Genomic DNA, 16,177 nt, shown 5'->3' on the forward strand with positions numbered 1-16,177 from the left:
TTGGTGGAGGTTCAGTTATTTCTAATGGCGTTATAATTGTGTATTGCATAATAATAAAAGTTTCGCTTCATGTTGTGATATGTTAACTGTTGTGAAATCACTAACACACAGCGTCAAGTGGTTGATTGCTTTAGTTTACTGTCTTGTGTTTGTCTGCTGTAGCATCACTCCTACACCTCTTGGCGAGGGCAAAAGCACAGTGACCATCGGTCTGGTCCAGGCACTTTCTGCTCACCTGAAACTCAACTCTTTTGCCTGCCTCAGACAGCCCTCTCAAGGCCCCACGTTTGGAGTCAAAGGTATGCATGCATTCATAAGAATATCCTCAAGACACACTATATGTCCGAAAGTCTGTAAACACCTGCTCATCCAGTGTTTCTTTTGTAATTAAGGGTATTAACAGGGAGTTTGTCCACTTTAGCCGCAGTAACAGCCTCTACTCTTCTGGGAAGGCTTTACACTAGATGTTTGAACATTTGCTTTGAGGATTTGGTTGCATTCAGCCACAAGAGCATTAGTGAGGTTGGGTACTGATGTTGGATGATTAGTTCTGCATCACAAACTCCACCAACTCATCCTAAAAGTAGTGGATGGAACTCCAGAGAACACAGTTCCACTGCTCTACAGCCTAATGCTGGGGGGCTTTATTCCCCTCTGTCCAGTGTTTGGCATTGGGCATAGTGACCTTAGGTTCATGTGCGGCTGTTTCAGATTATCTCGTTCTATTGGCAGTGCTTTTCTGTGTAGACTATAAAAGCTGTCTGTGGGCAGTCGATCTCCTGTATTGGCACTGGGTGTGCCTTAAAGTAAATAAATTTACAGTTAGGAAGGGTGTCTGGATATATTTGGGTACTTATTAATGGCCAACAAATTATGTGCCATTGTAAATACATATGTATTTAATTAATTTTATTTCTCTCTCTGCCTGTCTCTTTCTCCCTCTGCAGGAGGGGCTGCAGGTGGGGGCTATGCTCAAGTCATCCCTATGGAAGAGGTGAGAATTCGAGGCTCATCTGCAGGATATATTAAGGAATTCTCTATACACCCCCTGCACCTTCCACAGCTCAAAGCAGGATGCACAGCGTGCACATACTCAGCGATACAAATGCGCACATACACACATACAAATGCAGGACATAGATAAGTAGCTATGTGTTTGTGTTGAGTACTCAGGACACACACGCACACACAGTGCTTTAGGGTTTGGTGAATAAACAAATGCAGTATAATGCAATAGGGTAGACCTGCTATAGTCATGGAATTTGAGTTGATTACTGTGATTTAACAATTTGTGGGTTTTTTTGTGTGTGTGTTCATTGTATGCAGTTATTGAGTCATTGACAAATAATAGTCAATTAAATCGTGCAGTTATTGAAGTAAGTCTAAAGTGGTCAAACTCTAGAACATAATTGCGGTCAGCTTAAATAATTGCGATCAGGTGATTATGTAGTTGTGACAGGCCTATAAGTGGGTGATTATTTAGACATGCAGTTTCACAAGGCTAATTGCTATGGTGTAAGCTGCTATTAGTTGCTAGCTACATTAGTCTTAAAGCTCCAGTGCATTTGGAAAGAAACAAAATGTCTGGAGATGGCACAATATCACTTTCTTTCTGATGCCAATATTGATGTTGAATCATTAAGAATAATCCAGCAATGATATCAAAATAATGTTTAATCTTTAAAAACTAACAAGCTATTTATTAGTTTTACTAACAAGCACTTCAAGATAAGCATGACGGCCTACTTTGCTTATGTGCTTAGCTTATGTGCTACTACTTCACAGGAAGAACTATACAGCTCATATCACATCACACAGTGTGAAAGTGCTATTTCAGGATAGATTTGTTACAGAACTGGATCAGATCTGATGTCCGATCCAGTATTTTCTGCTAATATAAGCCCCATATTGATACTTGGTATTGGATTGGTGCAATCTCTAGTCTTGTCTGGTCATCTACTTTTGGAGAAAGAGAAAAGTTGCTTTCAACATATTTTGAGTAATTACAAATATATGCCTTTATTTTTGATTGTGTTTCTCTCTCTCTCTCTCACTGTGTTTCAGTTTAATCTCCACCTCACTGGTGATATCCATGCCATTACTGCAGCTAACAACCTGGTGGCAGCAGCTGTTGATGCCCGCATCCTGCACGAAGCTACCCAGTCAGACAAGGTGCTTGAGTAGACAGAAGTGTGATGCACTTTAATGCATACTTTATCTAAAAGACTCTAAGAAAAGTCCAAACCAATGCTGATATAAGACAGTGATATAGTATCCTGGAAATTTTGCATCGTTGATATCTGTATTAAATTTGACTTTCATTTTTTCTAAAGACTGTGTGTCAGTGATCATCAAAAAGTTGACTTTTCTAAAATCTGTCACTTGCCATAGCTTGTAGCTATAAAGTCTGAACTGTGTTGTCCTCCTCTCAGGCCTTGTATAACAGACTTGTGCCATCTGTTAATGGAGTGAGACGCTTCTCTCCAATACAGCTGGGCAGACTGCAGGTAAGTTCACAGCTCCCTTCCAGACCTCTCTAAAACATCAGCATATTCCTTGTCAGTAAGCTGATCTCATGGACCTCAGTGTCAGATTAAAAACTAATACAAATCTAGGGGCCAGTGTGGCTGCAGGCTTTCATTCCAACAAAGCAGGAGCACACCTGATGAATTATTTTAAGACTGAGACCAACTGCTTTAACAAGCAGACTCAGGTGTGCCTCTGCTTGTTTGGACTGAAAACCACACTGGCCCTTTGCGGATAAGATTGGACACCCCTGATTTAAGGTAAAAAAATTAGGAAGGAAGAGTAAAGTATGGAGGAAAATCTAAAGCAGGGTAAGCAGGATGAAACCTGTTAAGGGAGATGGACTGTGAGTAGCCATAGTCTCAGTACCAGATGCTTTGGGTTTCTCAAGGAAGTCTGGAGACATAAAACTTTAGATAAATATCTGATTGTCACTGATGTCTTCCATTGCTTCCAGTCAGATACTGCTTGGAAGATATCACTCCTACCACTTGCATCCAGAGAGTCCATCCCTCAAATAACCCTGTGTAGTGAACGGCATTACCTTTAACAAGGCATATACTTTGCTTGCTTCAGACAGAGCTAATTTGAAGTTGTCTGTTTCTTCCATGATTCGCTTAACTTGATGAAACAGATTCTTTACTAATGGTTACTAATTAATAAACTGGGTATATTTGTGCTTCCTTGAGTTTTGAACACACCCTTTATGGATGTGATTTGCTGGTAACCCAAACATGAAATCTGAACCCAGTCTAAACCCAACAAATATTTGAGAAAGTCCCACCTCACAAAGCAGAGGGAATTCTGTACCTTATTTTTTTCTAGAGAGGGAGTTGACAGCAAGTGTAGTACCATGTCTCTCCAACAGGTGTCCTCATAACCCAACTCTAGACTTTCACTCTTAAGAGGCCTTCACAGTTCTCTAAATTTCCTGCTGTATTGTTCTGCTTACATTGCATTTATCTTGCTTCCTCCCTACAGAAGTATTTAGCCTCATAAGGGTGATTACACTGTTAAGAGTTTATTTATTCAGAGGCAGCTGAGATTTTGTTGGTTTCTTAGAAAGGGAGAGGTAGTAGTAAAAGAAATACAGTATAGTAATGCTAGTCCATTGGCTGAATCATCCAACTGAACATTATTCGATTACTTGGTTTTGTCTACTGTCTAGCTTTAAAGAAGAGCCCTCAGGGTTCTGGTAAGTCCTGAGCTGTTATATATCCATCCTCTCTGTGTCTTTCTCCTTCCTTTCATCTTTCTTCCTAGCGTCTTGGAATCAACAAATCTGACCCCAGTGCCCTCACGCCAGAGGAGGTCAGCTCCTTCGTCCGTCTTGACCTTGACCCGGCGAAGGTCACTTGGCAGAGGGGTAGGAGCAAGCTTGTTTGTTTCTTCAAAAGCAGTTTGTTTTGAGGTAGCTTTCCTCTTTGTTAGTAGGGAAGAAGGAAGTTGGTTTTCAGAAAGTTGGAGCCGGATGCAGTATTTCTGACACAGAATTGATTCTACCATATCACTGTTTTGAATGTTATATTACATACATACATAACTAAATGAGTAATGGTTCACCCCTTTCATGGTTCATTTCATGGTTCAGCCTCAGTTTCTGGACCGTTTTGTTCATATCAAGTTTCCGCGTGGAGGAATGTAACCGACTTTGAGCCCCATATTTAATACAAGGTGTGCAAATACAAACCAGAAGAATAAATGTTTAAAGTATCTCTATTACAAAATTGCAAAATGTCAAAACCAAGTAAAATAAAAGTAAACATCAGCCAGTAGAACAAAACATCAGCAGGTGTAATAAATGCAAACATCAAGAGGAAGAGCAACTGTACAAATCAGTGAGTTTACAAATATAAACAGAAAGCAAATTAAATGTAACAAACAAACTGATGTCTGTCATAATTGCAGTGAATTGTGCGCCAGCATACAGGACTATTACAGTTCAGTACATTGAACTGGATTAGAATACAGAGACAATATTTGTCAAGAAAATGCACTTTACTGCAGTTGGAGTGAATTTTGAATGTACATTAATAGAAAGGTAAGTGATGCTGTCATGCGGTTTAGTCACTAACTGAGTAAGGACATGGAATTTCCTCTAGCTTAGAAGCTTCAGCTGGGGAAAGTGATTTGTGAATGAGTAAGTGGAATGTACACAAATAAGGTACGTTTCACATCCAGTGAAGTGCAAAATACAATTACAAAAGGCGATTACTGTCAGGAACAAAGGCTCAATTAAAACACTGACGGTATGCCTACTTTCCCGATGACGGTGGTGATGAGTGCATCTCGTACATTGTTGACTGTTTTAGAATGGCTCATGTAGGTATACATTCTGTGAAAGATCAGAATAAGCTTTTATTGGCCAAGTACATTAGCAATTTGTTTTTGCTTACACAGTATCTCACACAAGACATTTTGTGTGAGTGCACCAAGAAATTTACAGTTGTGGAGTTGATATGGGCCAGTGGCCTAGCCAGGATTTTATTTTGGGGGGATACTGGTTACAGGTTAAAGGGCAGGTGGAAAGGATCAAGGCCCAAAAATATTTGTGAATATTAAACATGATTACTTATCTCACCTTACTTACTGGCTAATGTTAGTTACAGTAACAGCTGACAGTAAACCATGGCACGTAAACGCTAGTCCTACCTAGGGGTAAATGTCTAGGGTGAATGGAAGACTGCTACTTCCCAGTAACTTGCTAAGCAGCCAGTAGGAACTAGCACAGCTCAGCTGTGTTCTTAGGAGAAGCAATGAAGTGTATTCACATGTTGGCATTGGAAGAAAGCGTCTTTCGGTGCCATTTGCATGACCAGCAGCGAGGCAGCCATGTAAATGTTCACATGGTAAAAGCGTCTGCTGAAATTCGTACTGATCAAAAGAGAGCTTTGCATGTCTTTTAATTATTTAGTTCATGAGAATACAAGGTGACAGCACTTTTGCACATTTTGTAATGTTTTCATTGCTATTGAGAACTTTTTTTTTTTAAATGATTTAAATCTGCAGAGGCTTGACTTTCAAAGTGGCAGCCTAGGCCCACCCTGGGCCCTGCAATAGCTACACCTCAGACATGGATATCCACACCTGAATTCTGTTTTTTGGAAACAAGTGCTGTGGACTGAGCTCTTTAACAATCACCAGAGGTATTTTTTGAGAAAAAAGGTGCAGCATTTGATGAAGAAAACACCTTATCAGTTGTTAAGAATAGAGGCGGGTCTGTTACGCTATGTGCTTGTTTGGCAGCCAGTGGCATGGGAAACATTGCACATTTAGATGGAAAGACGGATTCCACAGAATATCAGCAAATTCTGGCAAATGTGACCGTCGAAAACTGAAGCTGAGAAGAAAATATACCTCAAATTCCACCCTGAACTACTTGAAGCTCTAATGTGCATTTAATGTACATTAATTTTTCATGAGCGCAATGCCATAAGGAAAAAAAAACTCTTCCAAGATGGTGCAACGGATGGAGGCTTTAGTTTAGTGCTGTCTAGAGATTTGTTTGTTTTTGTCTGTCTGTGTGGTCATCAAAGAGCCTGCTAAGATAATATACACCACAAAACACTTAGTGGATGTTAGGCTGTTTATACCAGCAGGCGTTTCTTTTGATTTTACATACTCTGTGAAGTTGTTGGGTATTTTTATTGGGCAGAGGGGCCACGCTCATCAGTATGCGCAGATGTAGATGTGTACTGTAGGTCATAACTCTGGACCTTAGCTCCACTTGAAGTCTGAATAGCGGGCAAGTCTAAGCCTGTTGGTCCTGTGTGTGTATGTGGACGCTGGAATGCTCTTGCCTCATTCGCTCATGCTTTGTGTCATTGTGCCTCAGTTGAGTTGCCTGCTGTCCCACAGCAATCACCAGGGCCTTCCTCTCCCCTCTTAGGCCCCCAAAATGCATTGTAAAAAACTAAATACTTCCAAGAAACAAAGCTTGAAGTGGTTTAAAACTCAGCAGCAATCCTGAAGAGAGCGTGGAGTGCTGTAGGTATTGTGTGATTCTTTCCATCCCCAGGTTCTAAGAGAATGGATTAGCCTGGGAACTAAGCAGGACCTGTTCTAATGATTCATGGTTATTCAGGAACAGTAAGATTGTTGATTTGTGCAATGTGTGACACACAGACTTCCCAAAAGTCTGATTGTGTCCAGGTTTTCACAAAATGAGCAAGTGTGATTCAGGCAAACAAAAGTGGTTGGAGAGCCTCTAAGGATCATTATCAGTTTGTTTTATTTGGTAATGGTTAACACATGTAGAATCAAAAGGAAAGTAGAATTAAAGGAATACTCCAGCAGTTTTCAACCTAGTCTTTATCTGGCTTATTTGTAGCATGCAGACAATTACCACAGGCAATAATTTTGTTGCAGAATTATGCATTGATTTAAAACACGCTTATAATGGAAGCCAATGGGCAGATGCTGAAGCAGCTTCCTGTTGGCTTCTGTTGGAAGTTTTAAAGTTAGCATTTTTTTCTGTTCTTTCTTAAGTTTCTTTTAGCTACAGTGCACCAGGCAGTTGGAATTCAATACAGGATACTCTAAAGCTCCGCTTGCTGGTGTCACTTGGCCCTTTTAATGCTTTAATCTTTAACCATGTCCACTCAGCCTGCAACAACAATTTGATATTGCTTTTCTTAGATAATTTTCTGTTGTCAAGCCAACTTACTGATCTTCACTGATCTTCAAGCTTGAACCATGAAAACTTTGATTGTAGAGCTGATAAGGGAAAAGTAGAACTGGGAGCTTCCGAGACTGATTAGATGTAGTTTTTGTCCAGTATTCTTTCAGTTCTGCACTGTTTGTAGGTCACTATTCAAATTGAGGCCAATTTTGTAAAACTGACCATGTTAAGGCCTTTGTACAAATGGGTCAGATTTTTTTTTTTAATCTTTTTCCTTTCATTGAAACACACTTGGATTTGATAAACTGATCAGAGGCTTTTGCACAAACTTGGGAAGTCCATGCTAGCTTGAGCGCACACTGTCATTAAAGCAAAAGGAGTACATACCAAAAACTAAGAAATTATGAAAAACATATATATATATATATATATATATATATATATATATAGAATATGTGTGTGTGTGTGTGTGTGTGTGGTAAGGACCCTCATAGGGCCACTACAGAGCAGGTATTATTTGGGTGGCGGATAGATCTTAGCACAGCAGTGACACTGATGTGGTGATGGTATGTTAATGTGTGTTGTGCTGTGGATCAGTCACAGCAGGGCTGCTGGAGTTTTGCTGCACATACAGGAGGTTGGACTTAAGTTGAAAAATACTTACACCTTACATTCATCACCACATCTGCTGGTGACTAAGCCGTTAGGGGACACTTTCCACCCACTGCGTCCAGTTTACCGCTCGCTCTGCACTCTGGGAGTTGCAGTCCAGCAGGTTTGAGGTTTAGGGGTCGAGATGCAGCTGGACTGGGGGAGACTTCTATCTCGCAAGCACCCGCCTGGGAACAGCTGTTGTTCTAGCCCACCACAGGCCCTCAGGGAGCGAATGTTTCAGTGACTGATGGGATATTTATTCTGTAGGTTCAAGAGTGCGCACTCGGATGAGGATCTTAGAAGATTAAGACCAGCTTTTTCTGTCCCATTACTGCAATTATAATGTTTAACCCCATCTTGCCTAACATCTTGTCAGCGATCCGTCCAGTGACTTCAGCTTTGGCCTCTTTAAGTTATTAAGATATGCCCCCCAGAGCAGTTGGGACATGGTGGTCATAGTAAAATGAATCAGCATGAGAAATTGGAGCTTTCTGTGTGCTGTGTTTTTGTATCACTGTGCTGCTTAAGGCATGCTGCGTTTATTGTTTGATACACTGCGAGAATTGGCTTTTTTGTAGCCTTGGCATTTAAGGGTTAAATCAGGAGGACTTCTCATGGCTGCTGCTATGAATTGCTTACTTTGTTTTGTTTGCCCAGTTTCTTCCATACAAACATTTCGATATGTTACTGTAGTTTATTGTCTTAGAGTTTATTATATACACACATGCAGTGAGAGAGATAAGGGTGGAACCAGATGAAAATCTAGACTGTTTTAGTTCCTCCTGCCAACGACATCTTTATGATGAGGCCTATAACTGCTTTGAGCATGTAGCTTCGCCTGCGTTTTTCTTTTTCTTTCAGCTCCCTAGTCCATTTGGGAATTGCATGTTTGTCAGAGGAGGGAAAAACTAGTTCCAATGAAAATAAGAACTTTGAGTGTTCAAGGAATTCTTGTTTTCTGCTAGTTTGTGGTTTCTTTTGGCTCTCTTTGTTTTGTTGGCTAGCTTTAGATAGTAGATCTGTTCCATTATGTTGCCCCATATGTCCACTGAGCATTGGCCATAAACTGTTCTGCATCTTCCCAGCCTGTATTACACCACTCCATCTGATTGATCTGCAGAGGGCAGCTTGTTTCTCTTCCAACTCACTACCACCAGCCTATGTCTTTGTTTACTCTGCAACTCTGTCAGTCAATGATTGGAGTTCTCGGGGGATGTCCTGCTGTTAGGGCAGTCCTAGCCCACCGTCTTAATTCTTAATTGTGATTACTTAAAAACTTTAGAACATTCTGTTGTTTTTCTGTTTGTACATAATAATTGACATGACAAACCATTTTTACAGTGTACCTGTCTGGAACCTCCAGTTTATGTCAGTGTTGTTATGCACCATTGTCCATTTGAGTTGAAAAGAATGTAATTGCCCAGCACAGATGACTATACATAAGTCAGTGCATGCACAAACTAAATAACTAAAAGTTATTGGTTGTCATTATTGGTGGTAAATGCAATTTTGGACTAATAATTACATTTTTCCATTTGTCTGTAAATAACACCAATAACATGTTGTGCACCCCTAGCAATAACAGTCCATACTTGCATTTTTCTTTCATTTCAACAGTGGTGGACACCAACGACCGTTTTCTGCGGAAAATTACAGTTGGGCAAGCGAACACTGAAAAAGGCCACAGCCGACAGGTTTGCACTCACTCTACTCTTACCCTGTGAAACGTTTAATGATATGTAGTGATTAGTAGTAAGCAGACGTTATGGTCACTCTCTCAGCCTCTCTGCACATTTGCTGGAATCTGAGAAGTCTAGCGGTTTGTGAGCGTCTGTCAGAAAAAACAGCTACTAAAGCAAATCCTGCAAATAAACAGCATGCACCTTGGTGTGAACCAGCCTCAGTGAAAGCAAATGTTTAAAGTGGAGTGAAAAAATGGGCTGCGGTTTGCTTGCAAACACTCATAGCCATGCACATGCTTACATTTATCCTTTCTCCCACTGATCCCTGCAGAAACACACCCCACAGCCTGGAGGGGTTTTGTTATGGTGTTGCATTAGAGTTAGAGTGATTGTAGCAAATCTCTATTTTGAAAGAATCACATGACCTCAGCAATTACATACTTAAATCTAAACTTGTAATTTGGAAAGCTGAAGGTGGGCTTTATCTTTTGCCTCATTAAGTGTGAGTGGGCTATCTTAAAAGAAAATAAGAAAGAATGATATATATACCCTTTTGGGACATGAACTGATCACTAGGCGATGATGGCTATAGCGTTCCCACCCCTTAGGCCACAACGCGTTCATCAGTGTGACGCAGAAGCCTTCAGGGTTCAGTGTTCTATCTCTGAGTAAGAGCTGTCTGGCCGCCGCCTGTCTCCTCCAGCTGCTTTAAGAGGCTGATGTTTATTAGAGGCGAGCAGCACCAGGACAGCTTGGACTGGCTCCAGCCTGCCTTGTCTTTAACACGTGAGCTATTTACTGTATACGATGAAGAGGTCTAGGCCTAGCAACCAGCCTGAGACAGTGTTTGTGTTGTGTATATGCATTGGTGTGTGGTTTGCGTACATTCTGCATCTTCTGTATCAACTAACTGTCAAGCAAAGGTGATACAGGAAATAATACTCAAACAGTGTTTGTATATTTTGTTGAACAGGCCAAAACCACAAGAATTTTAGGCAGCTCCACCCTCAGAGCTACAAATAACAATTTATATGAGTTTAGTGTGACCTTTGACAATCGTGTCAATCAGTGAAGCATTAAAATCTAAAATATAAATATTAAATTATATTGGCCAATGTCATTGTTTATCAGAATTTGAAGCCCCTAAAAATTAGTTTCTCTATTGACCACAAAACTTTCATATTGCTCAGGCCCTAATCGTGATGCATCATGAACTCAAAGTGGCAATTTGACTGCATCGATTTTAGAAGTGTTAGAATTGATTACTAAATATTTTTATACTCAATTGTCACATATTTGTTCATTATTTATTCAAAATAAAATGATCTGTTTTCTATTTTTTAAATGTAAAAGACCAAGAAGAAAGTGTGGTATATTTCGTTTATTCCACTAATGTGTAAATAGCTCCTCTAGTTGTATTTATGCTTTCAGCCTTTTTTAATCATGCTGAATCACACCAAAATAATCAACCCAAACTGTGGCGTGTAGAATCATTCCACAAATAACTGCCAAACTGAAGATTTACATCTGTTTTATTGAATAACACTGAATACTGTGTCTGTGAATGTGACATTTTCTCTCTTTTCTGCAGACGCAGTTCGATATTGCTGTGGCCAGTGAGATCATGGCTATTCTGGCCCTGACTGATGGGCTGGCTGACATGAAGTCCAGGCTGGGCCGCATGGTAGTGGGCAGCAGCCGGAGTGGGCAGCCAGTAACTGCAGATGACCTTGTATGTTTGTAGGAGGGCTGCAATCTTTACTGCACCAGTAAACCTGTCTGTAGAATGCCAAATTTCTGTCCCTTCCTGATTTTAGCCTGACAGAATTCTGTCCAATCCTGACCTTAGCCTGACAGAATTGTGTCCAGACCTGTCTTTAGCCTGACAGAATTGTGTCCAGACCTGTCTTTAGCCCGACAGAATTCACTCCAGTCCTGACTGTGGCCCGACAGAATTCACTCCAGTCCTGACTGTGGCCCGACAGAATTCACTCCAGTCCTGACTGTGGCCCGACAGAATTCACTCCAGTCCTGACTGTGGCCCGACAGAGTTCACTCCAGTCCTGACTGTGGCCCGACAGAATTCAATGCGAACTTGGCCGGAACACCTCATTTTACTTGCATTCTGTGCTGTTCAAGCACATGCAAAATTGTTTAAAAAGTTAATAATAAAGTTAATTAAAGTAGGGATAAAAATTGAAATTGGGTGAATACAGGCAGAAATCCTTTAAATCTATGAATTAACTATGAAAACCTGAACATAAAATTTCAACCCAGGCTGTGCCTGACAAATATTTGAGAAGTGATATCCGAACCCGGACACGAATAGTCAGGTCTAGTCGGGTTTGGACAAAAAGTTCAAGCTCCGATTCACACTAGGCTCACTGCCTCTCTGTACTTGTTCATATACATTGAACCTTTTTGGTTGCCTCCTTTAGGGTGTAACTGGAGCGCTCGCTGTGCTGATGAAAGATGCCATCAAACCCACCCTGATGCAAACACTAGAGGTTAGACTTTCCTTTTCCTTTTCTCCTCACACACATAACAGTGAACCTTAACAGTGCCGTTATGATAGAGATGCCCAAACCTGATACTCTCAACGGTACTGAACTTGTACGAGAGATGTGAATTACAGAACTACACTCACTCAGACACACATCTGGCTTTTGTCTGGCTGCAGTGGGAGTGTTCCTCACTGTCCATATTGGAGAGAAAAACTGGAAATGATGTATAGAAAGTGATGAAAATAATTATTTGTAGGAATGCCTTTCATCTGTAATGACCATCATGCTAATCACTTTATGATTAATGTTTAGAATGTGTGTGTGTGTGTATGATTGTGTATGACTGTATGTGTGTGTGTCGTGTATGGGAGTTCTTGTTTTGTGGGATTTTTCCTGTGTGGAATCATGTCAGGATGGAGCAGGCAGTGGAGGGTGATGGGGACACTGCTGAGTGTGTGTGGAGGCGGGTATGATGGCATCCATGTTTTCACAGATGGACTCAAGTGTGTTCAAAAAGGAAGAGACGTGTCAGCTTTGAGTGAGAGTGAGAGAGAGAGAGAGAGAGATGAAAGTTTGAGAGTTTGAGTATGTGAGTACTGGGTGCTCACTGCATTTGTACCACTGAACAGAGATATCTGTTAATTTTTTTGTTTTTAAATCTGGTTTCTCTTTTTTTCCTTTTCTGTCTCTTTCTCTTTCTTTTTCTCTCAGTTGCTCTCAATTTCTGTTTCTTTTCTTTCTCATCTTATTTCATTTTGTGTGTTTTGCTCTTTAGCTCTCTTTCTCTCCTTTCTTTTTCTTTCTTGCCACCAATATTTCCTCTTTTCTTCTCTTTCTTTCTTCCTTTTTCTTTTGCTCTCAGTTTTTCTTTCTCATCTGTTTGTTTCTCAGTCTCACTTTCTGCCGCTTTTGAATTTCTCTTCTCTTTTGTCCTATTCTCTCATTTTTTTCATTTTTCTCTCTTTCTGTTGCTCTCAATTTCTCTTTTCTCATCTATTTTCTTTATTTATCTTTCCCTTCTCTCTCTCCTCTCTCTCTCTCTCTTGCTATCTCTCTCTCTCTCTCTCTCTCTCTCTCTATCTCTCTCTCTCTCTCTCTCTCTCTCTCTCTCTCTCTCTCTCTCATTTCTCGTTTTCTTTCTCTCTCTCTTTCTCTGTGGTCTCTTCATGTTCTCAGAGCAGAGGTAGCCTGACTTTATTTCCTGTGTGATATGATGCTCTGCATGTGCTGTGTACTTCCTGTATCATTTTTCCAGAAGGTTATTTTAATGGAAATTACATTTTTGCCACACACATGCACACACAAAAAACAGGCTCTTGTTTTTGTACAATGTATGACATGGAGTATAAAAAAACCTCGTGTTTTTCGTGTGTGTGTGTGTGTGTGTGTGTGTGTGTGTGTGTGTGTGTGTGTGTACTATTATACTTTGCAATATTTCTTGACATCCAAAATTGTTACAAATGGATTTAGAACATTTTGGAACTAAACTCTTGATTCTTAGACAATAGCTTAACCCTCTCTGGTTGGCAATGTCATATGCGACATCAAAGGACATCGTATATAAAAAATGAGCATCTTGGGAATGTTGGATGCTACAGACTTAACTTTCATTTTTCCCAGAAGGCTGGCGTTTTTCCATTTCAGTGAGGATTCTGTTGCAATCGTATCTCTTTCAGAAGCTTTGTAATCCATCCTTGAACTGCACTGCCTTTTTGGAGACTTTGTAAAAGAAGTCCATAATGACAAATCCAACACTGAATGTCTTCTGTTATTATTTGTCTGTTTCTCCGTTGTTGTTGTTAGCAGGGCTGTTAGCCGTCCACCGACGCCTTGGGTTGAGTCCGTTGACCAATCAGAGCCTGCGTTCTTGACTTGTCGGCGAAACAATACTAGGCTTCTGGGCAAAATGAAAGTACATTCCTAGTGCAGCGCTCATGAAATATTTTTTTTTCTTTTATCTTCGATGTCCTTTAATGCCGCATACAGCATTGCCGACCTGAGTGGGTTAAAGAAAAATCAGACATTTTACTGACATTTTAAACAGATATTTGATTATGTATTTATTGTATTTATCTCAAAGAGCAGAACATTTAAGCGATGCTGCTCTACTGATCTAAAAAAATCTGCATTTTATTTTTTTTTCTCATTTGTAACTGTAGAATAAATGTTCTATTTCTGTGTAATGCTAAAGCATTTTCTACCTTTCAAACATGTTTATGCATGGAAAAATGTATGAAAACAAGTGCACACACATGTAGTCCTTTCTCACTTGTCTTTCACAAGCAGCCTTGAACTTTTTACCCAGCATTCCACACTCCCTCCTTCTGTGTTCCTCCACAGGCGGGGAACGGTACTTTTCAAGCTAAAAAAAATGACAAAAGCACAGCACGACAGGCAGAATGCCCACGGTTTTGTGGAAGGAATGATTTGGTGATAGAGGAACAGTGGAATGCTGTTGTAGGACAGCTTGTTAAGGAAGCGCAAGAGAGACATCTTCTCTTTCTGTCTTCCTTCTGGAACGAAGAGACCTCGTCACCCCAGATTTTTCCCCCAACTGTGCTTCAGTCCTCTTCCTAAATTCAAGTGACTTCACCACTTGCCTGCTTTCTTTTCCATCGTCCTGCCCCCTCTTTGTCCTTCCTATCCTCTTTTCCTATGCTGTAATCTAGGTGGCCTGCTGGTTTGGGGAAATGAACTCTGAACCAAAGGGCTGTTGGTTCAAATCCCAGCTGTTCACAGCTTTAAGTGGGATTGGCTCATGCAATGAAGGCTGTTTTGAGACTTTGTAGCTAGATGATTGAGCAACAATTGAGGCCCACATGTTTATTCCACACATCTAAGTGTTTGAATTATTATCAAATAAGTTTTAAATTATTTAAAGTTACCCTTTTTAGTTCTGATGTACAGCACTGAAACAGGTCACAGTGGGGCAGAGTTGTGGCCAGTTGAATGTGATTCATGTTGGTGGTTTTGCTGTTTTTGTTTTATTCACCCGTGTCTTTTGTGTTGTGACAGGGCACGCCAGTGTTTGTGCATGCTGGACCATTTGCTAACATCGCCCATGGCAACTCGTCTGTGCTGGCAGACCAACTGGCTCTCAAGCTGGTCGGAAAGGAAGGCTATGTGGGTGAGTGTGAATGCAGGTGAAGTACACATACATATGCAGATACATGTGCATATATCACATATACAGTTAATCGTTCTAACTACTCCATAATTGTAGCCTCCCGTTCTTGCTCTCAGTCGTACAGCTCATCATTTCTTTTCGGTAATTTCTGTGGTCTGTTGTAATGCTACGAGAGCTAAACAACGATCTACAAATTACATCACAAGTGGCAACCATCGGGGGTCAAGCACTAGGCACCTTATGTAGAACACAAATGATGGTCAAATGTTTTAGAATGGTTTCAGTTTCTAATAGATGAGGGGTCTCGAAAGATGTCTGCCAATTTTCATGCACACTGACCTTTTGACCTTAGTATGGCATGCAACAAATTTTTGACATGTAAATCAAAATACCTAGTAAACAGTACAATATTTGGACGTGATTTGTAGGACTTATAGTTGTTTAGTTGTTGAACTCAATGAAATCTGAGATTCTGTAGCAATTACTCATTTATTTTAGTCTAGTACATATTCTGATCTGATTTTCTAAGTGAAAATAAGTACTAGATCATACTAATAGTATGATCTAATAGTATGTTAACTTATTTTCACTTAGAAAATCAACAAAACGTGATTTGACTATTCAAACTTTTGTATATGAACTTAATGAAATGAGTTGAATGAGTTCCTACACTTTGCCTGGGAAGCAGGGCCAGAGGGTTTTAGGAAAGCCTTAAACCAGAATGAATCCTTCTAACTTAAAACCCAGTGGAATTTTTTTTAAAGGCTGAACTCGTCTAATCCTCTTGGTGGCACACCTGAGAATCTACACAGTCTCTTTCTCTCTTTCCCTAACTAAAACAATGCTAACTGTGGAGAGCCTCCTTTAAGGCTGTGCGGAAGTATGCGTGGAGAGGTGAAATGGTGCCAGGGAGCCGAGCCAAGACACTAGTTGAGTTATGACCTCTTTGCGTGATGCTCCTAGAAAATGTCTGAGACTTGTCCAACATGTAAACAGTGAAGAGACAAGCGTAGCATCTGCTAAGCTGAGGAAGCACAACTCTGAGCTCAAGCTTAAGTCTGTA

General features: G+C 40.5%; 1 protein-coding gene across 2 annotated transcripts in view; it reads left to right on the forward strand.

Annotated features, from left to right (window-relative positions):
- Window positions 1–16,177, forward strand: part of mthfd1l (methylenetetrahydrofolate dehydrogenase (NADP+ dependent) 1 like) — a 57,531-nt gene that overhangs the window by 15,089 nt on the left and 26,265 nt on the right. The window contains exons 12-20 of one of the 2 annotated variants that reach the window (XM_036582005.1): window positions 163–299; window positions 948–994; window positions 2,065–2,172; window positions 2,433–2,507; window positions 3,790–3,892; window positions 9,419–9,495; window positions 11,075–11,215; window positions 11,922–11,990; window positions 15,003–15,114. In XM_036582005.1, the coding sequence (XP_036437898.1) occupies window positions 163–299; window positions 948–994; window positions 2,065–2,172; window positions 2,433–2,507; window positions 3,790–3,892; window positions 9,419–9,495; window positions 11,075–11,215; window positions 11,922–11,990; window positions 15,003–15,114 (869 nt within the window). Of the gene's footprint in view, window positions 1–162; window positions 300–947; window positions 995–2,064; window positions 2,173–2,432; window positions 2,508–3,555; window positions 3,722–3,789; window positions 3,893–9,418; window positions 9,496–11,074; window positions 11,216–11,921; window positions 11,991–15,002; window positions 15,115–16,177 lie in introns of those variants that run through there. The other variant, XM_036582006.1, reaches the window with a different exon arrangement.

Source organism: Colossoma macropomum, unplaced genomic scaffold (assembly GCF_904425465.1).
Source record: "Colossoma macropomum unplaced genomic scaffold, Colossoma_macropomum, whole genome shotgun sequence".
Taxonomy (NCBI): Eukaryota; Metazoa; Chordata; class Actinopteri; order Characiformes; family Serrasalmidae; genus Colossoma; species Colossoma macropomum.